Here is a 27788-nt window from a genome sequence, read left to right as displayed (position 1 = left end):
TACTGAGTGGCATCTGCTCCCTGTTCTCATCTGCATAGCACTATTCTGTGTGCCTTAACGGATCAGGAAAATACAAAGGCGAATGGGAGGTCGCAGCCCTGTCCTCTGGGAGCTCATTGTCCAGATTGTTAGGGTGAGGAGTCGTGTCAGCCCAGCAGCCCAGGGTCAAGAAAGCCAGGGCACTGTTCTAGTGAAGGGCGACATTGCTCTTTCTATCCCATGGAGCGGCTGATTTAGGATAAATTTATGTGTAGGAGTCATTGGTTTGAGGTACGTGCGTCTATAACTGGTGCTTCCCCTCCCATGAGCCAGGTCTGCGAGGACACCTATAACCCACAGAGGCGCCCAGAGGAGGGCTCTGGGCCTAGAGAGGGGAGGGCGGGCCAGAGAGCCCTCTGCAGACAGTCCACCACACCCTGCCTCACCCCGTCTCCCTTCCTTCCCGCCCTCTCGGGGGGCCGCGCTGTGCATCTGTGTCGCGCGAGAGGGAGGAAGGGACTGGATCAAGGTTTAAAGACCAGAAACAAATGTCTTCTGACAGTTTCATGTCATTTTTCTGGATTCAAAGAGGGGTAGAGTGGTGAAGACAGACGCAGAAGGCCAAGAGACGGCCCGATACGGAGACTGTCGAAGGCATGGCGAGGCGGTTCTCTCCTGCGAGGGTGCGGGCTCTGGGTAGGCGAACCAACACCCCCAAGCCCCGCAGCTCGGCGAGCCCCGCATGACATCAGAGGCTGGGGAGCGTGCAGAGCGCAGGCGCCAGCGGAGGCGGGAGGCGGGAGGGGCCGAGCCGCGCGGCTCCCGAGAGCGCTCCTCCGCCCCGCGCGCCGTCCCTGCGACCCGCTCCGCTCGCGCCTCACTGTCCGCGCGGCGCCTCGGGCAGCTCGAGCGCGTCCCCCGCACCGCAGCGAGCGCCGCCCGCGACCGCCCAACCCAGCCTTCCTCCTCTTCCGTCTGTTCCTCCTCCTTCGCCGCCGCCGCCGCCGGACACGCAGCCGCAGGCCGGGGCCGGGACGCAGCTGGGGAGGCAGGGACGCGCGCAGCCAGCCCTTCCCCCTCTGGCTCCCGCACCGCCGGCCGCCTCCCCTCGCCCTCCTCCGCTCCCCTCCCTGCTCTTTCGCGTCTCCTCCTCCACCTCGCCCGGCCCTGGCTGCCAGCACCATGTCCGCAGGGGGAGATTTTGGGAACCCACTGAGAAAATTCAAGTTGGTGTTCCTAGGGGAGCAGAGCGGTAAGTACCCCGCTCATTCTTTTGGCTTGGCGCCGAGTCGACCCCCGCCGCTGAATCACCCACCCCTGTGGGACCCCCGGCCCCATCTCAGCAAAGCCCCTCCATGCAGGGTAGAGGGCAGGGATGGGCAAGTGGAGGTCGGGGTCGGCTCGGGCGGGGCCGGGCAGGGGAGGGTCCAAGGATAGAGACGGAAGGCACTGGGGCCAAGCCAGGGGTAACGGTGGGATCTGGGGTGGGGGGACTCGGGGTGCGGGTGCAGGCGCAGGTCCGGCGCGACGGGGGGCCAGAGGGCGTCGGCTCGCTCGGCGGCGCCGGGCGGCCACGGCGTGAGGGCGCTGGGCTCGCTGGCTCGCTCGCATTGCGGCACCCGCTGCGGGCGATCGGGCAGGTGGAGGGGCGCTGACAGCGGGGTGGGGGGAAGGACAGATTCGCCTCTTAGAGGAATAAGGTGGGTCTGGCCTCTGCCTCCCCTCCTACCCCAAAGCACCGGAGGGGCTCCTTGCGGACCCTGCCCGCAACCATGCGTCATTTCGGGCGTCCAGGCTTTGGGGCAGAGGGTCTGGGGCGGGGGTGGAGGTGGGAAAGACCAACACCTGCTTCCCCTGGAAGGAACGAGTCCGGGTCGTGTGGGCTTATACTTCCCCTGGCTTATGTCCCGTGGCTATTCCCCTGGACACAGAAGGTTCTAGACCCGCTGCCCTTCACCAGCACGTGTTAGCCTCTTTAGGGTTGTGGGGTCTGGGCGGTGACAGCGAGGACTCCCCATTGCGAAGCTGGTTTGGGGATGGTACAGGGTCGCCTCGCACCAAGAGGCCGCGGTGAAGCCTGGCGCTGGACAGAGAAAAGGATCAGGTGACACGCCCTGCCTAGCTTCCCAGCACCCCTCCCCACAGTGTTGGCGGCGGATTCTCCCCACCACCACCTCCCAGCTCACCGCCCTTCTTTGGGGGAGGGGAGGTCACAGTGGTAGCCGACCAGGGGTGGGGGGGGGGAGAGTGGGAGAGAAACGGCTTTCATGCTGCCAGCAGCCTCCCCTGGGAAAGCATCTTTGAAACCCAGGTTGGTCCCTAGATGGGAAGACCAGGTTGAAGAGCTTGGAACCCTGTGCCACCTGTAGGGAGGAGTGGTCCCTCCTCCGGAACATCCCTCCCGAAGCCTTTGGACCTGGAGCTGCAGGTTCTGCCCAGCTCCACTCAGGAAGAAGGCAGTGCCTGGGGGGGTGGGACTCCGAGCTCTAGCTCTACAGACCAGTCCAATTCACCTGGTTGGTGCCTTTCTGTACAAGGGGCCCAAACGCAGGCAACCTTGAGAAAACCTGGTGAGGTCAGGGAGCAGTTTACTGTGGTGTGTATACATGTGAGGTGTGGAGGTCACAGGGCAATATCCTGTCTACTGCTGCCCATTCATTACCTGGGATAGATGGTAAAGACAAGGGTATCAGAAAGTGGTCAGGCCCTAACATGGGGATAGGGCATTTCAGTCCTGTGTCCTGGACTCTGAGTTTCTGATCTTAATAGATTCCAGTTTCAGAGTTCAAGTTTCCCTGGGCCTGAAGGGATCTTAGAGTCTTCACGTCTCAGTGCTAGACTTACTGAGCCTGGAGCCCAGGAGAGAACTCTACGGGGATCGGGCAGCCTGGGGGTTAAATGCCTAGCTTCAGCTCCAAGAGCAGATTTCAAGGCCTTGCTGAGTCTCAGTTTCCGTCTCTGTGAAATGGTTACTTGAGGGCAATCCTGTTACTCCTTCATGTTTCTGTAGTTCCCTTTCAGAGGTAGATTCTCAACAAACGTTTGTTCTAAGTTTGAACATGTTTTGGTGTATGTGCTGCTGAAGCGAGCATATGGACATGTTTTAGTCAAGGGCTGGGCTTTGATGAGAAGAATGTCTCCGGTGAGTTTGAGTGAAAACTCAGGGCTCCCTCAGAACTCCTGATGGACTGAGGTCTCTGGTGAGTCCTGCAGATCCCCTTTGCTCCTAACGTCACAGAAATGAGAGCATTGGCCTCCGAGATGGGGCCCCCACCTCCTGGCATATTTAGGTGGGACATCTGAGTCCCGGGAAAGGGGAAGGCTTGCCCAGAGTCCCATTGTGAGCTGTTAGCACTTCTGGGCTGGAACCCACATCTCCTGTTCCCAGTCACTAACATGTCATTGGAAACAAGATGACCTTGAATTAGGAAAGCCCAGAATAGGGGAGCCTTCCTGAGAGTGAGGATTGCCACTATATGGTCAGGCTTGGGGCTCAGTTGGGTGAGCTGGTAGGAATGCAGTGCTAGTGGTTTGGGTCATTAGGGATGTAAGGCTCTGCTATCAGTGAGATTGGCTACTGGCCACTCTTGCCCCTCCTAGCATGGAGTCATAGGCTCTGAAAAACCTCCTCCTGCCTGGGTGTGCCATCAGTGGGTCACCTTAGGTTTTACAGAGCTTTCAGGGTCTCTGAGTTTGGCAGGGGACATGTGCATTTCTGAGCCTGGCGGGGCTGGGGAATTCACACAGCCACTGCTTCCATCTTGCCTGCACGCTCTTTTGCCTGTGTAGGTCCTTTGTGCCAGCCTCCTCTGCAGCCTCTGCGGTGGAGGGAGACCCTGAGCTCTGGCCTTAGCCCCATACTGGTTCTCCCTCCCTGTGTGACCTCGGTGGTTGCCTCACCTTCAGCTCACAGGAGACTTGGGCGAGCTGAGCTCCACAGAGCTTTCTAGAGCAGCTGGGCTTGCCTATATGAGCTGAGTGCACTGGAAAGGGGCCAGGGGAGGGGGCTGGAGAGATGGGGCCTTCTCTTAGTTCCTGTGCCTGGCAAGTGGGTGAGGACAGCTGGATTCCAAAAAGAAGTACCCAGCCTGGAGCCTGGTGATGAGGAGATGCATCAGGCCTTTAGAGGTGCCAGGGGCCTGGTTAGAGTGGGAAGCCCTCGAGGAGCCACTCAGGAGAGAACCCTCCAGCCCATGAAAAGGTCCCCATTCCTGGCAGCAGAAAGATTGCTGTCCCCTGGACCACAGAATACAGGCTGGCTGCCAGTGTCAGCCTGGCAGTGGGCAGGATTGGGAGGAGGGTGCTGCGGACCCAGGCTGAGCGGTTTCCTTGCAGTAGGAACCATTGTGCAGTCCTCCTGATACTTGGATGACTCCCTGAGCCTGCTGGCCATGCCCTGTGCTGATGGCAGTGGTGGGGGCAGAGGGGTAAGACACACCAGTCCCAACAGGGTATTTGGTGGCATCCAGAGAAGATGGGCACCAGCAGGTGTCTTATGAAGGAGAGCTGGCCTATGGGACACATATCCTAAGTTCTGATGGCATTCTGAGGGGCATTGGGTACATCTCGGTGTGCGGAGTGAGGAGGAGGGATGTGGATATAGCAGCTGTGCGCTGGCCTCTTCTGGTCTTCCTTCCCTGAGACTCCTCCAGCTGAAGCAGGATGACTGATGGACACAACATGTTCAGGCTGCCTTCCCAGTCCGAGTCCAGCAGGCCAGCTTCTCCCTCTGCCCGCCACCTCCCAGTCTTGCCCCTGCCAGTTGTGCTGCTAAAGGTGCCGTCCATGTTGAGCACAGTGTGAACGATGTCCCTGGAGTTGTGCAGCACAGTGACCCTGTGTGCAGTGCCATTGCTCCTTCAGTCATCTGTTCACTCGTCTCTCTCTCCCTCCCCCACCACCCTCTCTCTCCTCCTCCTCCCTTCCATCATCTGTTTATTTAATCAGATCTCCGAGTGTCTCTCTGCCTCATGGAAGTTATGGTCCACTGGGGAGCACAGGCATTTGTGGGTACAGTTACAGTAGAGGTCTGTGAGAGCCGGGCAGCTGCTCCGGAAGCACAGAGCAGAGGAGGAGATGCTTCCTTCTGTAGGCGACCGGCTGGCCCTCCTTAGGGCCGAGTGCAGAGAGTCGGTCCTCCAAGGGCCCCACCCCCTCCGGCTGCCTCCACTCTTCTCCCGGCTCTAGAGTAAGTGTGTGGGGTGGAGGAGCAGGAGGGGGGTAGTGACTCTCAGGTGTCTGGCTTGTTAGTGTGAGAAAGGAATTCTCCTCCACTTTCATCTCATTCCTCCGAGGTCAGGAGCATTTATCGGCCCCTCTCACTGTCTGGAGGGCTCACCCTGCCCAGCCTGTGCCTGGCTTAGCCTGACCCCTGCCCTCACACCACCCACAACCACACAAGGAGCCTTTGCGGGCCTGTGGTGGTGCCTGAAGCCCATACCAGAAGTTTTCTCTCCTCCCCAACTCCCAGACTGGTTCTGCTGTGCCCAGCCCACCTGGGCACTCATCATGCTTGTTTTTTCCTGAGCATTTTTAAAAAAAACAATCACATGTTGCTCCGTGACTTCTCTGTTGTCTTGGTCAGGACTTTTTAATGTTTATTAACTTTTTTTCCTAAATACAAAGACCCTAAGTGAATTTTAAGCCCCGTAAGGGCAAGGTTCAGAACCTGAAGAGGATGGAGACTTAGTCATCATTTCCCTTCCCCTTCTTCAGGAAAGTGTTCGGTGATTATCTCAATTCGAAAATGAGGAGGTTGTCCTGCTGTGTGAGATTTGCTGATGGCCCATCCTTAGAGTAACCCAAGTCCAGGCAGCTTTGAAACGGGATTCCTCTCCTGACACCTGCTGCTTTCTCAAACCAGATTTTTACCAGCAACACTTAAGAATCTTTCACAGACAATTAGATCGTCTCATTTTCAGGGCACCCCCATCCTCAGCACCGTCCCTACGGGAAAGCAGCAAGGCCGTGAGAGGTGGGAAGGAAGGGCCACATCCAGGCCTGGTGCCAGCAGAGCTCACGGTGAGGTTGGGGGGAAGTCACCAATCTGTCCTGCGCCTTAGCTGCTTGGCCTTGCTTTCTCTCCTCCCAGTTTCTCTCCCATCCTCAGAGTCTGGGATGGGAGAGGGCACCTTAGATGTTGGGTACAGACTCAGAACCTCTGCTTCATTTGCTTGGAGAGGGATGTGTGAGGCGAGAGTCAGACACTCAGATGCGAATGAATTCACCTGGACTTGGCATAAGAGAAAAGCTGCACCCTCAATGCGGAGGGCAGGGACAAGAGAACTAACCAGAAATGGTAAAAAAACAAACAAAAAAAAAAAAAACAAATTTACTACATTCTGATTATGCAGATGTAATAGCGATTACCATCTTTTGCATGATCCTATTATCATCATCAGACCCCAGATTAGAATGAATCCCATTAAAATATAACAAAAGAACCTCCTTGTCCTTTTGTTATTTACTACATCCCTAAAATCAGCCCATGAGTGTTTATCTTTATAGATGTTGCCCTGGCATTGCAGACTCACCAGGCTGGTCTATGGGGGTGGGGCCGTCTCATCTGTGTCCCATCCAGGCTGCAGTGTCCCTGTCCCCCCCACCCCGCGTCTTCCACTGTTGCTGAATGGATGAACCGTGGCATGTGCAGGACTGATGGTCTCAATGTAAATAATTTAGAAAAATTGTTGAACAGAACCTCTGAGGAAGATGATAAGAGGTTAGAGAGAACAGCAAAATCCACCAACATCAGGGTGGACGGCTAACAAACTGCTGGGCATTTTTCCCACTGCCCATCTGCCATCCTTTTCTGTTTCTCACCACAGAGGAGAGAAGGTGGGAGAGGTTGCCAGGGAGAAGTAGCCGACACACCCTGATACGGACAGATTTTGTTAGAGCTACAAGACAGGCTACCGGGAGATGGTAGGGCCCCAGGCAGGGCCTGGGAACTTAAGTCCTGAGGGGATGGAGAGGGAAGACCAGTCTCTGCTTCCTGGAACAGGGAAGGAAAGGGTGAAGACTCAGACCACCTAAGAATTCCTAAGAGAGGTTCTTGACTCTTTCTTGGGGCTTGCAATTTCCAATTTCCCTTATTATTTTTAGAACTTTGGCCTTAAACTAAGTGAGATCTTTTTAAAAATAAGTGTTCACTTCTATGAATACTTTATCAATTTTATAAAATGATTTATTTTTTGTAGAAAAGCAGACTGAGCCTAGTCTTTTGGTAACAAGACCAGTGGTGACTCAACCACGTGTTCTGGGACGGGTCCCACCCAAGGGTCAGGCTGGGGTCCAGGAGAAAGCAGATTATACTTTGCCCCTGCGAGTAGAAAAGAACCTTTAAAGCAAAGGCTACTTCCAGGAAATGCAGTAAAAGAATAGCAGCCTGGAACCCCAGCTTGGACAGTGGGGTGCAGGGGCAGAGGGAGACCCCATTTGTATATCTTCCATGCTGGAGAACACAGCTTTCTTCCTGGACCTGGACACTCAGTGAAGGGGCGTGTTGCCTTAGTGTGGTTTCCCCAGAGAAAGGGGCTTTCAGCACTGAGGGAACCAGCCTCCCCTGTGGCTGGAGTTGAGGTGAGGGTGAGTCACAGAAGCTGGCTCGGCCATGAGCTGGCACTTGATTCGAAAGGAGTGGGGACCAGAGGACGATCCTCAGCTGGGGAGTGGCTCAGTCACATCTATACATAGGGAGGATTGACATTCTAGGGCCTTGTAAGGAGGGGTCCAGACTGAGTGTCCTTTCTGACAAAATGGAGCTGACACTTGTGGCTTCCCATATCCTTCCTCCAGTTAACTTCAAATGGCATTTAGGAACACCCACTCTGCCCAAGGCTCTGCATGGGGCACCTGTGTTAAACGAGGGGTTTACCCTTTTGCAGGCAGAGGATCAGAGAGGGCTGGTTATGCCCAAGGACTCACTGCTGGTGTGGCAGGATTAGAATTCAAATCCACTCACTAGGGAAAACAGTTATCTGTTGTGCCTTGTGCCTGTAAGGCAAACTCAAGCCAGGGAGTGGGGAGGATGGGGCAGAGGGCCACTGCTGCCTTGTGGACATGAGGTCGGTTATAAGTGCCTCTTAGGGAATGTGTCAAGCTTTCTGCTGAGGAGCAGCCAGCAGATCACAGCGTGGGGGAGGGTGGGAGGAGTCCTTTGATTCCCCTAGGCTGGTGAGGGCACTGGAGCCTTGAGCAGGGAGGGCAGGGGGCTCTAAGCTGGGTCTACCTGTGGGAGTTTGATGAAGCTGCAATTGTGGGTTGCATAGCAGGCACTCCATCCTTAACTGAATGAACTGTTCATCTGACCCCTTGCTCAAGCCAGCACATGGCGGTGGGTGGTTCGAAGGGAGTTGGTAGAGAATATGGTGCTACTAAAGCCCTCTTAAGTAAGCCTTCAGCCAGCTGCGCAGAGGAAAGACACTACCCAGGTTTCAGCTGAGAGCTAATTAATAAAAAGGGAAAAACCAACCAAACTAAGTGCCCGGCATTATCCTCTCCCAGACCTGGAGGTGTCAGGACTCTGGAAACCCTGATTCTCTCCTGGGTCAGCCACCAGCCAGTCGTGTGGCTGGATAAGCCCCATCCCATCTCTGGCTTTCTCGCTGTGTGATCAGAGGCTACTGGACTGAGTGACCACTCCAGCCAGTGGAGCTCTAACTCTGGTTCTATAATTCAGTGCCTGCTCAGAACATGACGCCAAGATGGCTGCAGTCCCAGCCTGGAGACGGCGCTGCTGGCCAGAGGGGTTAGAGGGGCTACAGGGATGAGGGTGTGGGATCCGGGTGTCTAGCCATTTTACCCCTGGAACTTCTACCTGCAGGCTTCCCCAGTGTAGGGTCCTCTCCAGCCTGCTACCTCTCCTCCTGGGAGGCATTCTTGGCCCACCTCCCTGAGCCCAGCCCTCGCTCGTGTGCCCCCAGGGTGCTCATCAACCTGAGGATGTGTTTGGCTCAGGTTGCCAGGCAACAGGGATGGGGCTGTGCTACCCTTCCTGGTGGCAGGCATTTACTATTTCATATAGAGAGGACCTATGATGAGGACATCGGGACATGTGACAGCTCCCAGGTACTCAAACTCTAGGACACTTCCTCTTGCAGCCTGCCAGTGGGTGGTAAGCAAGAGAAGGCTGGGAAAGGGCCAGTGCCAAGAGGGGTATGGTATGCAGTGTCCCCACCTGGTCAGCCCAACTTACTGCCCGGCCCTAGCTCCTACTCCAACCCATCTCTTACTCCAGGGGTCTCAAACTCGCGGCCCGCCGAACAATTTTGTGCGGCCCGCAGACTAATCCACGAAGTTCAAAATAAATATATGACTTACTCCATCTGAGACGCTGGCTTCCTCCCCAGCCCCGCCCCTCGCTGTCTGGATGGTGTTGGGATCTAAAAGGACCACGCTGTGCTCCTTTTCCTCACCAGACACTAGGGTGATTATTACTTTTTTTGGGTTTCACGGAGACTGAATACATCAGTGCATGGCACATGGTAAACGCTCAGGTGATAGGTAATTTTGCTAATGAAATAGTGACACAATGCCTCCTTTGTAGATGTGTGAGGGCAGGATAGTTAGGGGTGTGAGGTTTTGCTCTGTCATTTTTGTGTCGTGAGTTGCAAGGCAAACACACAGTTATGTGATCTGATAGGTAGAGCTATGTATCCCCTTTTAATTTTTTAATTTTTTTTTTTTTTTTTTTTTTTTTTTTTAGTGAGAGAGAGAGAGAGACAGACAGACAGACAGGCTGGAAGGGAGAGAGATGAGTAGCATCAGTTCTTCATTGCAGCATCTTAGTTGTTCTTTGATTGCTTTCTCATATGTGCCTTGATGGGGGGGGGGGGCTCCAGCACAGTAGGTGACCCCTTGCCCAAGCCAGCAATCTTTAGGCTCAAGCCAGCAACTCTGGGGTCATGTCTATGAACCCATGCTCAAGCCAGTGACACTGTGCTCAAACTGGTGAGCCCGTGTTCAAGCCGGATAAAACCACGCTCAAACTGGCGACCTCAGGGTTTTGAACCTGGGTCCTCAGCATCCCAGTCCGACGCTCTATCCACTGTGCCACTGCCTGGTCAGGCACTACATATCCCTTTTATAAGTGAAGACTGTGAGGCTCTGCCAGGTGAAGGCTTTTGCACAGAGTGCAGGACCCAGAGTGGTTACTGCTGAGCTGGGAAGAGCACCCAGGTCTCTGACTTTCTGGTAGATGTTTTCCCTGCTGCCCATCTTGGCTGCAAGTGGGACAGATGCACCCTCACCGGCTCCCTGCTCGTTTGGACCCACAGCTGCTCACAAAAGAGCATCTCATTTCCACAGCTCTGATACTTCCCTGAGGAGCTCAGCCCAGGTGGACTGCAGCCCAGGTGGACTGCAGGGCAGAGGCTTTGAGGGGTTGTGATTAGAACAGTGCTTGGCGAGGTAAGCAGGTAGTAAGTCTTGGCCAGTATGAATGTTCAGTACAGAAAGTCCGTGGGCCTGGTCTGCTGGGGTTATCAGGGAAGGCTTCCCAGAGGACATACACAGTGAGCAGGAGTTCACTGGTGGACAAGGGGAGCATGGTGAGCAGAGGGCCAGGTTGTGAAAGGCTTGGAGGTTTTCAGTCCAGCAAGGTGGCTGGACTCTGGCCTGGGTGGGCACAGCCTGGTGGGAGGAGTTGAACCTGGACCAGCAGGCCACATCAGGCCCCTGAGGACTCTGCTTCTACATGCAGGAGCTGGGTCTTCCCTCCGGGCAGTGAGGGCCCACTGGGGGTTTTGATTAAGGAGGGACATGCTTAGAAGATGAAGGTGGGGTGTGGTCTGACTGGAGGCTGGAGATCCAGGCGGCCTGAACCAGACAGGCTGGGAACATTCTGGAGATAAAATTAGAGGAGGGCGGTGAGAGGTGTCAGCCGTTCCTCTGGCTCTGAAGTTCAGCCCCACTGGGGATGCATATTTTGATTGTTTTCTGTAGAGAGAGGACTCAGGATCAGTGAAGGATTGTAGAGGAGAAGCTTTTGATCTTCTCTACAAGGTCACACTCTACTCAGATGTACAAGAACCGGCCACATCGAGCTCCTCTGTCCTTCCTGTCTTCACCATGCCCTGGGTCCCCTGCTTCTGTCCTGTCAAGGGGGTGCTCTGGGACTGCTGGCAGCCCTTCCAGACTCTTCCCCTCTGCCAGCTGCTCAGGGCAGAATGTGCTGCCTGGTGAGAAGCTGGTTATTAGGTGTGTGAGCTCCCTCTGCCCATGGCCATTGGGTGTGTGAGCTCCCTCTGCCCATGGCCATTGGGTGTGTGAGCTCCCTCTGCCCCATGGCCATTGGGTGTGTGGGCTCCCTCTGCCCCATGGCCATTGGGTGTGAGCTCTCTCTGCCCATGGCCATTGGGTGTGTGAGCTCCCTCTGCCCCATGGCCATTGGGTGTGTGAGCTCCCTCTGCCCATGGCCATTGGGTGTGTGAGCTCCCTCTGCCCCATGGCCATTGGGTGTGTGAGCTCCCTCTGCCCATGGCCATTGGGTGTGTGAGCTCCCTCTGCCCCATGGCCATTGGGTGTGTGAGCTCCCTCTGCCCATGGCCATTGGGTGTGTGAGCTCCCTCTGCCCATGGCCATTGGGTGTGTGAGCTCCCTCTGCCCCATGGCCATTGGGTGTGTGAGCTCCCTCTGCCCATGGCCATTGGGTGTGTTAGCTCTCTCTGCCCCATGGCCATTGGGTGTGTGAGCTCCCTCTGCCCCATGGCCATTGGGTGTGTGAGCTCCCTCTGCCCCATGGCCATTGGGTGTGTGGGCTCCCTCTGCCCCATGGCCATTGGGTGTGTGAGCTCCCTCTGCCCCATGGCCATTGGGTGTGTGAGCTCCCTCTGCCCCATGGCCATTGGGTGTGTGAGCTCCCTCTGCCCCATGGCCATTGGGTGTGTGAGCTCCCTCTGCCCCATGGCCATTGGGTGTGTGAGCTCCCTCTGCCCCATGGCCATTGGGTGTGTGAGCTCCCTCTGCCCATGGCCATTGGGTGTGAGCTCTCTCTGCCCATGGCCATTGGGTGTGTGAGCTCCCTCTGCCCCATGGCCATTGGGTGTGTGAGCTCCCTCTGCCCATGGCCATTGGGTGTGTGAGCTCCCTCTGCCCATGGCCATTGGGTGTGTGAGCTCCCTCTGCCCATGGCCATTGGGTGTGTGAGCTCCCTCTGCCCCATGGCCATTGGGTGTGTGAGCTCCCTCTGCCCATGGCCATTGGGTGTGTGAGCTCCCTCTGCCCCATGGCCATTGGGTGTGTGAGCTCCCTCTGCCCCATGGCCATTGGGTGTGTGAGCTCCCTCTGCCCCATGGCCATTGGGTGTGTGAGCTCCCTCTGCCCCATGGCCATTGGGTGTGTGAGCTCCCTCTGCCCCATGGCCATTGGGTGTGTGAGCTCCCTCTGCCCCATGGCCATTGGGTGTGTGAGCTCCCTCTGCCCCATGGCCATTGGGTGTGTGAGCTCCCTCTGCCCATGGCCATTGGGTGTGAGCTCTCTCTGCCCATGGCCATTGGGTGTGTGAGCTCCCTCTGCCCCATGGCCATTGGGTGTGTGAGCTCTCTCTGCCCATGGCCATTGGGTGTGTGAGCTCCCTCTGCCCCATGGCCATTGGGTGTGTGAGCTCCCTCTGCCCCATGGCCATTGGGTGTGTGAGCTCCCTCTGCCCATGGCCATTGGGTGTGTGAGCTCCCTCTGCCCCATGGCCATTGGGTGTGTGAGCTCCCTCTGCCCATGGCCATTGGGTGTGTGAGCTCCCTCTGCCCCATGGCCATTGGGTGTGTGAGCTCCCTCTGCCCATGGCCATTGGGTGTGTGAGCTCCCTCTGCCCATGGCCATTGGGTGTGTGAGCTCCCTCTGCCCATGGCCATTGGGTGTGTGAGCTCCCTCTGCCCCATGGCCATTGGGTGTGTGAGCTCCCTCTGCCCCATGGCCATTGGGTGTGAGCTCCCCTGGCCCTTTGGGCAGCTTCCTATCACTCCCTTCCCTGCTGGGCTCCTCTTCCGGGGACACTGGACTCACATCCTGTGCTTTCTCTACCATAGACTCCCCTGCTCTGCTCTGCCAGCTCCCAGCCAGCTTAGGGATCCCTGAGGACTCGGAAGGCAGTGATGTCTAGGGGAGACCTCCTTCTCTGCCTTGGGGACAGAGATCTTAAGCTGGCTGCATAAAAAGCAAAGGGCAAGAACCAGGGAGCCAGAGTGGAGGCAGGGACAGCCATCCTGAACCCAGCCCTAGCCCAGAAGAGGCAGCCTGTTCAGGTCAGTTGGTGAAGTGACCTGCCCACAGGCCAGCTCATGGTCTGTTCTCAAGGCCTAAAACTCCCGGCTCCAAAGCCCTGATGACCTCTGCTCCTTCTCCTCCTGTGTTCTGTCGAGGCATTGCCCATGGAGGTTACTGAGCACCACCTGTACCCCTTTGCCAGTGAGGCTGAGGGGTGGAGAATACCCTGTTATGCATCATCAGGGATCAGAGCATGGTTCAGTCTCCACCCATGGCCCCTTTGGCAATGCCAGATTAATTGTCTGTGAGGTCAGGGCAGTAAGGAGGTCCGTTCCGGGCTCGGTGCTCAGCGGGGGTTCTCCCCTGCCAGGGATGGTGGCCTGAAGAAGACTAGCCTGGAAGCTGGCCACCAGCCACTCAGTCCAGCTTTGACCTGCGTGAACTCCCTCTGCTCCTCCATTGCCCCCACCCCTGGGGCAGAGGCAGGACCAGAAGATCCATTTCTGGTTCAGGCCTGGAGAGCTGCACCTGTGGGCTCCGCACCAGAGACTGGTCCCTCTGGGAGCGGCTGATTCTGAGAGGTAGAGAAAAGTGTTTGGTTCCTACCCTGCTGCTGAGCAGGGAGTAAACACCGCACAGACTGGAGAGGGTAAAGGGGAGCATTTAGAACAGATGTTTGTCGTTGATTTCCCCTCCAGCGGAGGGAGAGAGGGCTAGGAGAGGAAATCGGGGAGGGGAGCTGCGAGAGGCCTGTGCCAGGAGGGCGTGCTGCCACCAGACACAGACAGACCTAGGCGAGCCACAGGCACAGGGCTCTTCTCGCCTCGCCCTGGGGCTTTGGAAAAGCTAGGGAGGTTTGCAGCTCTAGGCAATGGCGCTGTCCACCCCTAGGTTCTGACCAAATAGAACTGAAGGCTGAAGTTTCCCACGGAGGCATTCCTGTGCCTCGAGACACTGGAGCGAAGGGCCCAGTTCAGTATTCGCGTGGAGGTGGAGGGCGAGGTGAGGAGTGGGGCTGCTGCTGTGCCGAGGACTGAGCACCTGCAGCCAGGTGCAGCAGGAGGAGTGGAGAGAAGGGCCCTCACCTCGCCCTGGTGATGAGGGAGGACGTCCTTCAGCCTCACCCTCCCAGGGCCACTGAAGGCGGCCGAGCAGACAGAGCCTTGCCTCTCCCTCCCCAAGGCCGTTGGCTCTGCTCCACTGGGACCCTGCCGTTCCCAGGCTGTGCTGCTGTGGTCAGGTCCAGTCTTGGGGCCAGGAGATCTTTGTTTAGTTTTGCTTTTCTCTGAGTAGAGAGCACCTCTGGGAAGGGTTTCTTTTTAGGGAGAAAAAAAATTATTGCTCCCAAATTAGCCACTTATTTTTAGGATATTAACAGATCCTACTTGTACCACCGAGATCCAGAAATTCTCCCCTGATTCTAATCCATTAAGTATCCCCTGCACTCCCCCACATCCGGCCAAAATACTGCAGGCTTCTGCCCAGATCAGAATATGAAATGCAGGCCTGGGAAGGTGCCGGCGAGTCTACCCATCCTGCTTCTCTCCCACCCACATCAGAAGAGGCAGAACCCCAGATGATGGGTCAGAAGAGCTTGGCCTGCCTCCGTCATGCAGCGAAAGGGCCACTCTAAGCCAAGGTTCTGGTGTGGATGGCAATGTTGGCTCATTTTCCTCAGCTTGGGAGAGGACTGGGTGTGATGTGGGAGAACTGGGCGGAGCAGTGTACAAAACTCCACAGTGAGGTAGACACAGCAGGGGCCAGCCCCTGCCCACGCACAGCCTCCATCCAGGCCGGCTGGGAGCTTCAGTCTTCAGGCAGAGACCTGTGAGGCTGCATTGCAGGTGAACTAGCTACTTGACCACCGTAGGAAAGGAGGCACGGGCTGAGTGAAAAGTAGAGGCAGCATCTCTTAGGAACCTGCGAATGGGTGATGATGTGGTGGACACGACCTAAGGTGACCCCCAGTGAGTCACATACAAGCATGGTCCCTTCCCCTTGAATGCAGATGAAACCTGAGACATGCTTCTAGCCAATGTGGTATGACAAAGGTGATGGGATGTCCCTGCCATGATTATTTCTTTATAAGACTTCTCTTGCTGGCCTTGAAGAAGTGAGCTGCCATGTTGTGAGAGGGTCTGGGAGGGTGTCACCTGGCAAGGACCTGTAGATGGCCTCTAGGAAATAAGAGCGGCCTCTGGCACACAGCCTGAAAGAGGATGGGACCTCAGTCCTCCAGCCACAAGGAACTGAATTCTGTCAGCAACTACTGGTGCTTGGAAAGAGCTCTGGAAAGAAACATAGACCAGCTGATACCATGATTGCAGCCTTTTGAGACCCTGAAAGAGGGCCCAGAAAAGCCATGCCCAGACTCCTGCCCCACAGAACTGTAACATAATCGTGTTTTTTGTTTTTAAGTGAGAAGAGGGGAGATAGTGAGATAGACTCTCACATGCACCTTGACCAGGATCCACCCAGAAACCCCTGTCTGGGGCCAATGCTCAAATCAACTGAGCTATCCTGGGCGCCTGAGGCTGATGCTTGGACCAACTGAGCTATTCTTAGCACTCGAGGCCGCTGCTCAAACCAGTTGAGCCATTGGCTGCAAGAGGGGAAGAGAAAGAGAAAGGAGAGAGGGAGGTGGAAGAGAAGCAGATGGTCACTTTTCATGTGTGCCCTGACTAGGGATCTAACCCAGGATCTCCACATGCCAGGCCAATGCTCTATCCACTGAGCAAACCAGTCAAGGCCAATCATGTATGTTATTCTAAGCTACTAAATTTGTAGTATTTGTTACACAGCACAGATAACTAATACAGATAGGAAGCAGATGCCTTAGAGATGTTCTCATTTTGCAGACAAGGAGTTGTTGGAGCATCTGGGAGGGGCTGTAACCTGCTCCTGGCTAAGCAGCTAGCTGGGGCCACCCCCAGCAGGCACGAGGGAGGACCCAGGGAGCTGGGTCCTGGTTCTGACTCTGCTACTGCTCTCCCTTCACATGACCTTGAGCAAACCTTCCTGCTTCCTGTGCCTCTGACTCTTCCTGTCGTGATCAGACCTTCTCTAGGTGCCTTCTTGCTGGGACTTGGTATTCAGAAGCCACTCTGATCTGTGATCTGTCTAGAAGCCAGGCCTCTTCACCTCGGTACGGTTTACTCTTGGCTGCTCCTTGGCACCTCCCTTGTTGTGTGTTTCCACTGGGACTTCAAGAGCCATGATTTTCCTGTCCCGGGCACACTTGGGGAAACCTTGTGGACTCAGAGAAACCTCTGAGCTGGAGCTCTTGGCCATGCACCAGGAGAGACACTGTCTGGTCGTGACCCTGGTGCTGTGTGATCTTGGGCAAGTGGCCCCTCTTCTCTGCCTTCACAACTCCTCAGCTCAGTGAGCAACTTGGACAGACCAGCACCAGAGTTCTTGATGGCTCATGCCATCTGTGGTGCTGCCTGTAAGAAGTGATCCTTACAGACCCAGAGCTTGTGGGATGGGAACAGGTGAGCCTGGCTCTTATCTCCTTGTCCTCATCACCCAGGCTCAAGTCCAGGGAGTAGACTTGGGTCTTGACCCAGTTCCCCTTACTCCCTTCCCCTAGTCTGGCCCTCTGGCCACCCGAGAGCCTGACCAGCAGTCATTTCTCTTCCAAACAGTGATAGAGACACAGTGCTCCTCCCTGCCTGCTGGGTGGTCCTGTACCCACTTCCTGGCCCAGGGTCCTTGGAATCTAGAGTGCCTTTTCTACCCCAGAACACTAAGCATCACTTGGAAGGCTGTCCCTACTCTTTGAGTGAACTCTGTTGGCTGATGAGGAGGGAGGTCTGCACGTCCATTCTTCTATTACCAGCTGGCTCTGGAGGTGCAGGGCCTGGGGTTGTGCCCACTTCCTCTTTGTCAAAACAGCAAGGGGAACGGCACTGAGCAGGCTGTGTGAGGGCGGGAAGGGAGGCTGGGCTAGCAGAAGTGCCAGGAACAGCCCCCTAGGCTCCGGAGACCTCCGAGTCAGCACCATGGCTGTCCGGCCCAGGGGCTCCTCTGAGATGGGGTAGGCACCTAGGAAGATGCCCTGCCCACAGCGGCCTGCAACCGGGAGGCCACCTTCCACCTGCCCGAGTGAACTCGGTCTCATGGCCAGGCCATAGCTAGGGCCCCATGGATGGGAGCTGTGGGCCCGTTGTCAGAAGGCCCCTCTGACTGGACCTCCTTTTGCAATCTAGGAAACACAAGCCATGCCTCTCAACACTCTCCCTCCTCATTGCCACTGCCCCACTCCTCTCCCTGTTAGTGAGGCTTTTAACATCAATGCCACCAGCAATTTGCTTGGCTAGAAAAGGATAAACATGAGCATATATTTTACTTCACTAAACTCTATGCTGTGGATGGGCCAAGAGTTCTTATCAGTTACATAAACTACCTAATTGCATTAATTCTAGCCTTGTCAAAAGATCAGCTGGCGATGTGAATTAAAACATACACACACTTCTCTCAAACATACGTATACTCGCTATGAATTAATTCTTCACAGCACCCAGGCAGCCACTTAGACACATGGACATGATTGGCATGTGTAGGGTCTGGCTAGAGCTGGGCTGAGCTCCAAACCAATTGAAATAGACTGCATTCTACCCACCCGTCTGGCTATCCAGGAAAGCCAGGACGGAGGGTAGCTGTGCACTGTGGGCAGGAGCTCCTTTTCTGAGCTGGTGTTGGAGGGCGGCTAGCCCTCAGAGCTAGAGGGCGCTGGTGATGGTGCGGCTGTGGAACCCGGAGGAAAGACCCTTCACCTGCCTGAAGCTGACAAGAGTGCTTGAGATCACTCGGTGAGACAGAGAGGATCCAGACAGTGGGTGGATTGACTGTGGTTGTGAGGAGCTCGGCAGCCCACACAAGCTGTGTGGTCAGATCTCGGGCAGTTTTTAGGAAGCCCTGAAGATGTTGTCTTTGTAAGGTTCTCAGTTTCACAGCTAAGACAGCAGAGGAACTAGAGAGCTCCCGCACACCAGGTGCCTGCTTCATTGAGCGCATGCACACACGTGCGCACACGTGTGTGTGTGTGTGTGTGTGTGTGTTTGCATGTATCTCAGTGCACATGCACACATGGTGGTTACTCATGGGTTCTGCCCACTGTGCTGATCTATCCAGACTTGCTCAATCTCCTCCTGGCCTTTGGCTAGAAGGGCTCACAGTTCCCCAGTACCCAGCTAGGTCCTGCTTTTTATGAAGAGTAAGTTGCTGCCACATACAGTTCTATTCTACTTCCTTAGGAAAATGGTATGTTGACCAGAATGTTTAACTTACCAGCACAGTATTTCCTGAATGTGCCAGGAATCTGAGAGATGGATGTGTGCATCATTTTAAAAATCAGCATTATTTTGACCTGACCTGTGGTGGCACAGTGGATAAAGCGTTGACCTGGATGGAACACTGAGGTCACTGGTTTAAAACCCTGGCTTGCCCGGTCAAGGCACATATGGGAGTTGATGCTTCCTGCTCCTCCCCCTTCTCTCTCTCTCTCTCTCTCTCTCTCTCTCTCCTTCTCTCTAAAATGAGTAAATAGCCTGACCTGTGGTGGCGCAGTGGATAAAGCGTCAACCTGGAAATGCTGAGGTCGCCGGTTCGAAACCCTGGGCTTGCCTGGTCAAGGCACATATGGGAGTTGATGCTTCCAGCTCCTCCCCCCTTCTCTATCTCTGTCTCTCCTCTCTCTCTCTCTCTCTCTCTCTGTCTCTCCCTCTCCTCTCTAAAAAAAAAAATGAATAAATAAAAAATTAAAATGAGTAAATAACACATTTTAAAAAATAAAAATCATTATGGGGGGAGGAAGGAGGGGAAGGGGGAGGGGGAGGGGCACAAAGAAAACTAAATAGAAGGTGACGGAGGACAATCTGACTTTGGGTGATGGGTATGCAACATAATTGAATGACAAGATAACCTGGGCATGTTTTCTTTGAATATATGTACCCTGATTTATTGATGTCACCCCATTAAAATTAATAAAAATTTATTTATAAAAAAATAAAAAATAAGCATTATTTTGACATAACTTTAGGCTTATAGGAAATTGCAAGAATAGTACCAAGACTTTTCATATGCCTTTCACCAAGAATGTTAACTCTTTACTGTTCTCAGAGGATTCGTAACGCTTCTGTGAGGTAGGCATTTCTGCCCCCATTGTAAATATGAGGAAGCTGAGCCTCAGGGATAGTAACTAACCCAAGATCACACAGGAAATAAGTGACAGAACCAGGATTAAAGTCTACACCTGTCAGACTTTCAGTGCATATCGTGACTATGTTGGATGCAGTGTGAGTGTGAGGGTGTCCTGCTCCTTCTGCCAAAAAACCTCCTTTCTTGTGTTGCAGATCTGCTAGAATGGGTATCTTGGCATTGGATTTTCTTTATCTTCCCTTCATTTTAAAAAGAGATTTATTTGCTGGGTATAGAATTCTGTACTGACAGTATGTTTCTTTTAGTCCTTCAAAGATGTCACTTCATTTTATTCTGGTTTGTATAGTTTCTGTCAAGGTAACAAGATTTTCCTTCTATCTTCCTGGGTCTGTGATCCAACATCTTGTAATATTTTTTGTTTAAATATTCAATTACAAAGACATTTTAATAATAAGAAAGAAATCTTACCTATTTACCCACGTAGTGACCATTTTCTGTGTTCCTTATTCCTCTATGTAGATCCACATTTCCATGTGGTGTCATTTCACTGTTTCCGGAAGGACGGGCTCTGACCTTTCTTGTCATGAGGGTCTGCTGTTGATAAATTCTGTCAGCATTGTATGTTGTTGGGTTTTTTTGTACTTTTCTGAAGCTGGAAACGGGGAGAGACAGTCAGACAGACTCCCGCATGCGCCCGACAGGGATCCACCCGGCACGCCCACCAGGGACAATGCTCTTGCCCACCAGGGGGCGATGCTCTGCCCCTCTGGGGCATCGCTCTGCCGCGACCAGAGCCACTCTAGCGCCTGGGGCAGAGGCCAAGGAGCCATCCCCAGCGCCCGGGCCATCTTTGCTCCAATGGAGCCTTGGCTGCGGGAGGGGAAGAGAGAGACAGAGAGGAAGGAGGGGGTGGGGGTGGAGAAGCAAATGGGCGTTTCTCCTATGTACCCTGGCCGGGAATCGAACCTGGGTCCCCCGCACGCCAGGCCAACGCTCTACCACTGAGCCATGAACCAACCGGCCAGGGCAGCATTGTATGTTTAAAAAGCATTTCTTCTTTGTTTTTGAAAGCTGTTACATGTTATATATCTGAAAGTTACTGAATTCTAAGTTAATACGTTTTTCTTTTTACTTTTTGCTTACATTGTTTCTGAGGAGAAGTCGCTGTCCTCTTTATCTTCGTTTCCCTGGATGTGATGTGTCTTTTGTCCGCTGGCTGTTTTTGTGATTTTTTTTTTATTGTTGATGATTCTGTGTAATTTGTGTATGATGTGCCTTGGTTTGATTTCTTTTATGTTTCTTTTGCTTGGGGTTCAGTGAACTTTTTGGATCTGTAGGTACATAGTTTTCAAATAGGAATATTGTCAGTAATTATTTCTTCAAATATATCTTCCTGTTATCATCCCCACACCCCCCAGCCAATCCTCTGAGGACACCAATCACACATATGTTAGACTATTTGACATCATCCCACAACTCACTGGTGTTTCAGTCATTTATTTTTATTCTTTTTCTGTCTGTTTCAAGTTCACTGATAGTTTCTTCCACAATGTCTAATCTGTTGTTAATCCCACCATTGTATTTTTTTATCTCTTGCATTGTAGTTTTTACCTCTAGAAGTTTGGGTTGTCTCCTTTTTAATATTTCCACATCTCTGTTAAACTTTATGAAGACATGAAATGCAGTTAGAATAACTTTTTTTAGAATGTCATTGCTAATTCTAACATCTGTGTCAGTTTGCGGTTGGTTTCAATTGGTTGTGTCCCCCCTCCCCCCGTGGTTATATTTTATTGTTTCTTTGCTTACTTGATAATTTTCTTATCGGATGCTAGACATTGTGACTTTTGCCATGTTGTATACTGGATAGTTTTTGTGTTCCTATAAATATTCTTAAGATTTGTTAGCTTTGGGACCAGAACGGTGCTCAGTCTGGGGCTAATTATTACCCACTAATGAGGCACAGCCCCTTTGACTCCTCTCCCCCATGTCCCCAGGTTGATAGGCTTTCTCTCCAGAAACAGGCACTCTCCCAACCCCTGGGTGGATGCCAGGTGCTGATTCCTTTCATCCATTGGAGGGGCTCCTTTCACAGTCTTGAGTAGTTTCCTTACACACATTTACTAACCAGTCCTCAGCTGAAAACTTGAAGGAGCCCCTTTGCAGACCTCTGGAATTCTCTCTCTGTGCACCTCTCTCCTCTCTGCTACTCTGTCCTATGAACTGCAGACTTTCAGCTCTGTCTCCTTGACTCAGGGAATCCCATCGGGTTCAACCTGTCTCCCTCCCCCAGCCCCCACCCCTCACCCCCATCCCCGTGCTACCGCCTGAAAGTTTCTCAAGGCGATCGTTTGGGGGCAGTTGTGGGGCTCACCTCATTTGTTTCACGCCTCTCAGGGGTCATTGTACTTTAGCACCTGATGTCCAGTTTCTTGAAAATCATTCTTTCATATATTCTGTCTGTGTTTTGGTTCTTTCAGGTGAGAGGATAAATTTAGTCCTTATTACTCCATCTTGATCAGAAGCTGAAATCTTGGGCCCTTGGTTTTTCACATAGTCATTAATCTGTAGGGTACATCGGTCTGGGCCCATGATTGCAAACATTGATTCGGGCAGGGGGTGTTAGCATCCCTGATTTTCATCAGTGATGCTGCTACAGCTGATTATATAAACATGTAATTTGCCCTTTAAGTGGCCAATATGATTTCAGCACTCTAGACCAGTGTTTTTCAAACACTGGTCCACGGACCAGTCCACCAGAAATTTCATGCTGGTCTGCAAAAGATTTAACCACCCTGATGTTGTATGAAGATTATAGAACCAATGATCATAGTCAAATTTGCTTATACTCAGGATGGTTTCTGTCTTAGTGGTCCCCGAAATAATTGTCCTATTTTCCCCAGTCCCCAGGTGTAAAATGGTTAAAACCCACTACTCTAGACTCTTCAAGAACTTTATGCTGTTCAACTCTTACTAAAAGCTCAACGAGTAGTTTGGTTTTATCTCATGAGTACTGTGAAGATCACAGTTGGTCATGTACTTTTTTTTACTTTTATTTTAATTTTTTGCTTTGACTGCCAGGGAGATAAGGCAATTTCTTTTTCTTTTTTTTTTTTTTTTTTTTTTTTGTATTTTTCTGAAGCTGGAAACGGGGAGAGACAGTCAGACAGACTCCCGCATGCGCCCGACCGGGATCCACCCGGCACGCCCACCATGGACGACGCTCTGCCCACCAGGGGGCGATGCTCTGCCCCTCCGGGGCGTCGCTCTGCCGCGACCAGAGCCACTCTAGCGCCTGGGGCAGAGGCCAAGGAGCCATCCCCAGCACCCGGGCCATCTTTGCTCCAATGGAGCCTTGGCTGCGGGAGGGGAAGAGAGAGACAGAGAGGAAGGAGGGGGGGGGTGGAGAAGCAAATGGACACTTCTCCTGTGTGCCCTGGCCGGGAATCGAACCCGGGTCCCCCGCACGCCAGGCCGACGCTCTACCGCTGAGCCAACCGGCCAGGGCCGATAAGGCAATTTCTTAGTCTGGCTTCAATGACCTGAGTAAGATGTTACAAAATGTATTTCTTCTTTTCTTTCTTATTTTTTTTAAGAGAGAAAGGAAGGAAGGAGAGAGAGAGACAGGAACATTGTTCCTGTACGTGCCCTAACCATGGATTGAACTGGCAGCCTCTGTGCTAAGATGTATTTCTGTCGACAAAGTTTTTGCTCCAGCCTTCTCTTTTTAGCTTATTTCTCCTTAGCCTTAGATCTATCTCAAAATTCTTCTTCTTCTTCTTTTTTTTTTTTTTTTAGTGAGAGGAGGGGAGGCAGAGACAGACTCCTGCATGCACTCTGATTGGGATTCACCTGGCAAGCCCACTAGGGGGTAATTCTTTGCCCATCTGGGGCCCTTGCTCCTTTGCAACCTGAGCCATTTTTCAGCACCTGGGGCAAGGCCATCTAGCCATTCTCAGTGCCTGAGGCGAGCTCACTCCAATGGAGCCATGGCTGCAGGAGAAGGGGGAGGGAGAGAAAGAGAGCGAGAAGGGAGGGGTGGAGAAGCAGATGGGCACTGCTCCTGTATGTCCTGACTGGCAATCGAACCTGGGACATCCACAGGATGCTTTACTGCTGAGTCAACTGGCCAGGGCCTATCTTAAAATTCTTTTTTTTTTTTTTTGGTATTTTTTTGAAGCTGGAAACGGGGAGAAACAGTCAGACAGACTCCCGCATGCGCCCGACCGGGATCCACCCGGCACGCCCACCAGGGGCGATGCTCTGCCCACCAGGAGGCGATGCTCTGCCCCTCCGGGGCATCGCTCTGCCGAGACCAGAGCCACTCTAGCGCCTGGGGCAGAGGCCAAGGAGCCATCCCCAGCGCCCGGGCCATCTTTGCTCCAATGGAGCCTTGGCTGCGGGAGGGGAAGAGAGAGAGACAGAGAGGAAGGGGGGGGCTGGAGAAGCAAATGGGCGCTTCTGCTATGTGCCCTGGCCGGGAATCGAACCCAGGTCCCCCGCACGCCAGGCCGACGCTCTACCGCTAAGCCAACCGGCCAGGGCCTATCTTAAAATTCTTAATTGTAAACAAGTGAAAAGTACTTTATCCAGCTGATTTGTGTAGACAGTTAATATGTAGAGTAATAATTGGAAGGGTCTGCTCTGGGCTCGGGGAGAAGAGGAATCAGGTGTAATCTCAGGTCAGGTGTAGACTCTCTTAGAAGCTCATGGTGTGGGATGGGAGGGGATGATTTATAGCAGGGGTCCCCAAACTATGGCCCGCGGGCCGCATGCAGCCCCCTGAGGCCATTTATACGGCCCCTGCCGCACTTCTGGAAGGGGCACCTCTTTCATTGGTGATCAGTGAGAGGAGTATAGTTCCCATTGAAATACTGGTCAGTTTGTTGATTTAAATTTACTTGTTCTTTATTTTAAATATTGTATTTGTTCCCGTTTTGTTTTTTTACTTTAAAATAAGATATATGCAGTGTGCATAGGGATTTGTTCATAGTTTTTTTTATAGTCTGGCCCTCCAACGGTCTGAGGGACAGTGAACTGGCCCCCTGTGTAAAAAGTTTGGGGACCCCTGATTTATAGTGTCCTAAAAGCTCATGGCCTTCTTGGGGAGGGAGGGGCTGAGGCCAAGACTGGACCATCAGCTGGGCCTTGGGGGCTTTGGAAAGTGAAGGGAAGCTGGAGAGGAAGAGAAGAAAAGCAAAGATGAGGGCACTCCATCAGGCAGAAGGAGTCGTAGCCACACCTCCCCTGTGGTGACCAGAGCTGCTAGTGTGGCCGTCCGAGTCTGGAGCCTCTCTCAGCCTGGCCCCATGGCCTCCTGTTTCCATGGAACTCTCCTCTTTCTGCCAAAGCCGAGACCTCTAAGGAAAGAAGCAAGAGGTGGGTCAGGGCATCAGTGCAGGAAGGGAGACCGAGGCTGAAGCTCCAAGGCCCCAGCTCTGGCCGTCATGTGTAGCCCTGGCAGGCCATCGTGGCCCTGGAAGCCCCTGGGCTGAGTAAAGGTGTTCGGGAGGAGTGAAGGGAGTGGAGACCAAGCATCCTGAGAGTGCCCTGTGGGTTTGCAGACACTAGGAGAACTCCCCACCCGGAATCCTCGCTTTCCTGGGTCACAAGGGACCTTCATTTTGCTTTTCCTTTTTCTGCCCTCATCCTTTCTATGTGGTTTAAGCGTGGACTGTTGTGCTGATGTTTAGGGCTCACTCATCCTGTTTCTTCTTACTCCGATAGGAAGCTGAGACCCTGCCTGAGCGGGGACCATGACAGGTCCAAGGGCCATAGCCAGCCCGGGACACATATGAGGCCAGAACCTCCTCCTGGACCCCAGACTTTTTCTTTTCCAGCAGATGGTGGGGGAAAGTGGGGTGGGAGGATTTGCAACACCGCACAGGCCGGACTCAGAGCAGGCTATCCTGGGGTCACTGGGCTCGGACAGAGGACGTGGGGTGGGTAGAAGACAGTGGGGAAGCAAGAGGGTCAGCGATGGCGGGTAGAAGACAGTGGGGAAGCAAGAGGGTCAGCGATGGCGGGTAGAAGACAGTGGGGAAGCAAGAGGGTCAGCTTCGGCGCAGCCTCCCAGCTGGAGCAGGAGAAAGGGCCAGCCCAGCCCCGCCCAGCCCCGCCCAGCCCAGCGCTGTCCTGCCAACCCCTACCTGCTCCTTCCTCCCTCCCCCTCCTCCGCTCTGTCTTCTCTGAGTCCCTCGGTGAGGCCCAGGTGGCTGAGCTTCCTCTGGCAGAGGGAATTAACACACTTAATTAAAGTGTCCGATGAAGAGCTTTGCATATTTCTTAATTACCTTCTGAGTCTTTGGGGGAACAGTTTGAAATGGGATTTTTCCCCGTGTTTCCTCATTTAGCCTGCGGCGAGCCAGGCAGCCCCTCAGGGCTCAGGTAGGCAGGGGCGGAGCCCCGGGCTGGAGCTGCCTGGCTGCGCCCTGGGTGCCAGGGTGGGTGTGGAGGGAGGAGCCCGGCACCCCCACTCCTTGCAGGAAGATTGGGGCTGGATTTTCTGTTTTGTGAAAACAGAACAAAAGAAAACAAGGATCAGGTAGTTGAAGCTGATGTCTCCACCAGTTCTTGTTACCGTAGGGCCTGGGGGCTGTGCACCCCACTGTAAGGCCAGTAATGGGGACTTGGTGGGCACAGGTTTACAAGGGTCTGGTGGAGTTCTCTCCCGAGGCCCCTATGGGGCAGGGAAGCTGGTGCAGGATGGTCTGGCCTCCTTCCCAGCTGCAGGGCGAAGACGGAGCCCCTCTGCCGGAAGGCCCTCCCCAGCACTCAGCATTCCCCTGTGCTGTGCTCGGCAGGCAGAGCTGATAGCATAACCAAGTCGGCCAGCCCATTGCCTGAGGAAGCAGATTTGCCTCTTTACCTCTGGGCGCCACCTTCTGACAACTGCAGACATTTCAGACCTGGAGCTGACTTAAGGGGGTTTATGGGCCAAGGAGACAGACTCTTTCCCAGGCCTCTACGAGGCAGGGAGCCCACCAGGGTGGCCAGAAGTGGCAGTGTGTTCTCCGGGTGTTTTCTGCCTCCTACTCTGGGCCCAGTTCTGTGACCCCACGGAGGACCAGGCCAGGACCCACTGACCGTCCAGCAGTGCCTCGGAGCTGGTGTGGAAGCTGGCGTGGGTGGTAAATGGGAACATGTGCCTGAGAGCAGATTGTGAGCCCAGGTTCTGGCTGGGCTTGGCAAGGGGGCTGCCTCGTGAGTGGTGCACACTGCCAGGTCTTGGCGGACTTGGAGTGAGTCTCCAGCTAACTTCTTGTGCTCTGCCTCACATCTGCTCAGTTTCTGGCCATCATGGCAGTCTCCCCCACCCCCGCCACCATAGAGATGACAGGGTGGAGAGGGGTCCTTCATAGAGGGAGCCAGTGTCAGTGTGGGAATCTGGGGGCTCACGGCCCACTTAGCTGTCAGCCTGTGGCCTGGGCACAAGCCAAGCCCAGGAGCCCTGGGTGGGTGTGGCTTCGTGTGACAGTTATAGAGAAGTGTGAGAGCTGTGTGCAGAGGACACGTCAGCCTCACATCGCTGATGCCAACCAGTCCCTCTCCTGGGAACATCGTTCCACTCTCTGATGCCCCTTCTCCACCCATCAAGAGCCATCCCAATGTCATCTCCTTCAGGGAGCCGCTGCGGTTCCCCAGCAGCGAGTGACCTTGCCTGTTTGTCCGCCTCTGGACAGTGCCTGCCCAGGTTGCCTCACATCTGAAGTATTTGCACCTGAATCTAGCTCCCCTGGTGGACTTTGGTTTAAATCAACCCTCTGGCCACGTGGTGCTTCCTTGAATAGTGTTTGTCACTTAGCCCTCTCCTCACACACCTGGTCTGGCTCCATTTTCCTTGAGACAGTGCTCAGATGTAGAGGTCTCCAGGTGGGTCCCCTATGGTTCCCTGGACGTGCTCCGGCCTCCAGCCCCCAGTGCCCCGGCTTGTTGCCGCCTGTCTGTTCTCACAAGCTTTACACCTCTCTGCCTCTGTGCGTTTGCTCACACTGTTCCCTCCACCTGGGATATCTGTTCTCCCTACGCCTTCTCACAGCTTGGCAACTGCCCTGCCTTCTCCTTGTGGCCTTCCTGACTGCCCGGCCACCTGGGCCCCTGCCTTTTGTCATCTCCTGCTTTGCTGCTGGTCAAACCTTCCTGTAAACCAGCACGACGTCATGCACGAGGCGGACTTGGGCCTCGGATCTGGGTCTGCACGCCAGCTCCACTGCTTACCAGCTCTGTGACATTGGGGAGAAGAACTCACTCACTGGATCGTGACAAGGATCCAATGAGGATCAAGTGCCAGAGTTTCTTGTCTGGCACTAAGTAGAGGCTGAGTAAGAGTTAGTTTCCATCCCTTCTTTCTAGAGGTTCCTGGTACTCGGTAATGAATTTTCTCACCCTCATTTGGTTGAAAGGAAAAATCCATCTCTTTGCTTAATCACGTGAAACTAAGCTACCAG

The 27788-nt window shown here is 53.9% G+C and overlaps 1 protein-coding gene across 1 annotated transcript in view; it reads left to right on the top strand.

Moving 5' to 3' along the window:
- Positions 1–787: 787 nt before the first annotated feature.
- Positions 788–27788, top strand: part of RAB6B (RAB6B, member RAS oncogene family) — a 60313-nt gene continuing 33312 nt past the window's right edge. Inside the window, exon 1 of the mRNA XM_066351896.1 lies at positions 788–1231. Coding sequence (XP_066207993.1) covers positions 1162–1231 — 70 coding nt within the window. The 5' untranslated portion in view covers positions 788–1161. The remainder of the gene's footprint in view (positions 1232–27788) is intronic.

Source organism: Saccopteryx leptura, chromosome 10 (assembly GCF_036850995.1).
Source record: "Saccopteryx leptura isolate mSacLep1 chromosome 10, mSacLep1_pri_phased_curated, whole genome shotgun sequence".
Classification (NCBI taxonomy): domain Eukaryota; kingdom Metazoa; phylum Chordata; class Mammalia; order Chiroptera; family Emballonuridae; genus Saccopteryx; species Saccopteryx leptura.
The sequence above is the reverse complement of the archived record's forward strand: the minus strand, read 5'-3'. Positions and strand labels throughout refer to the sequence as shown.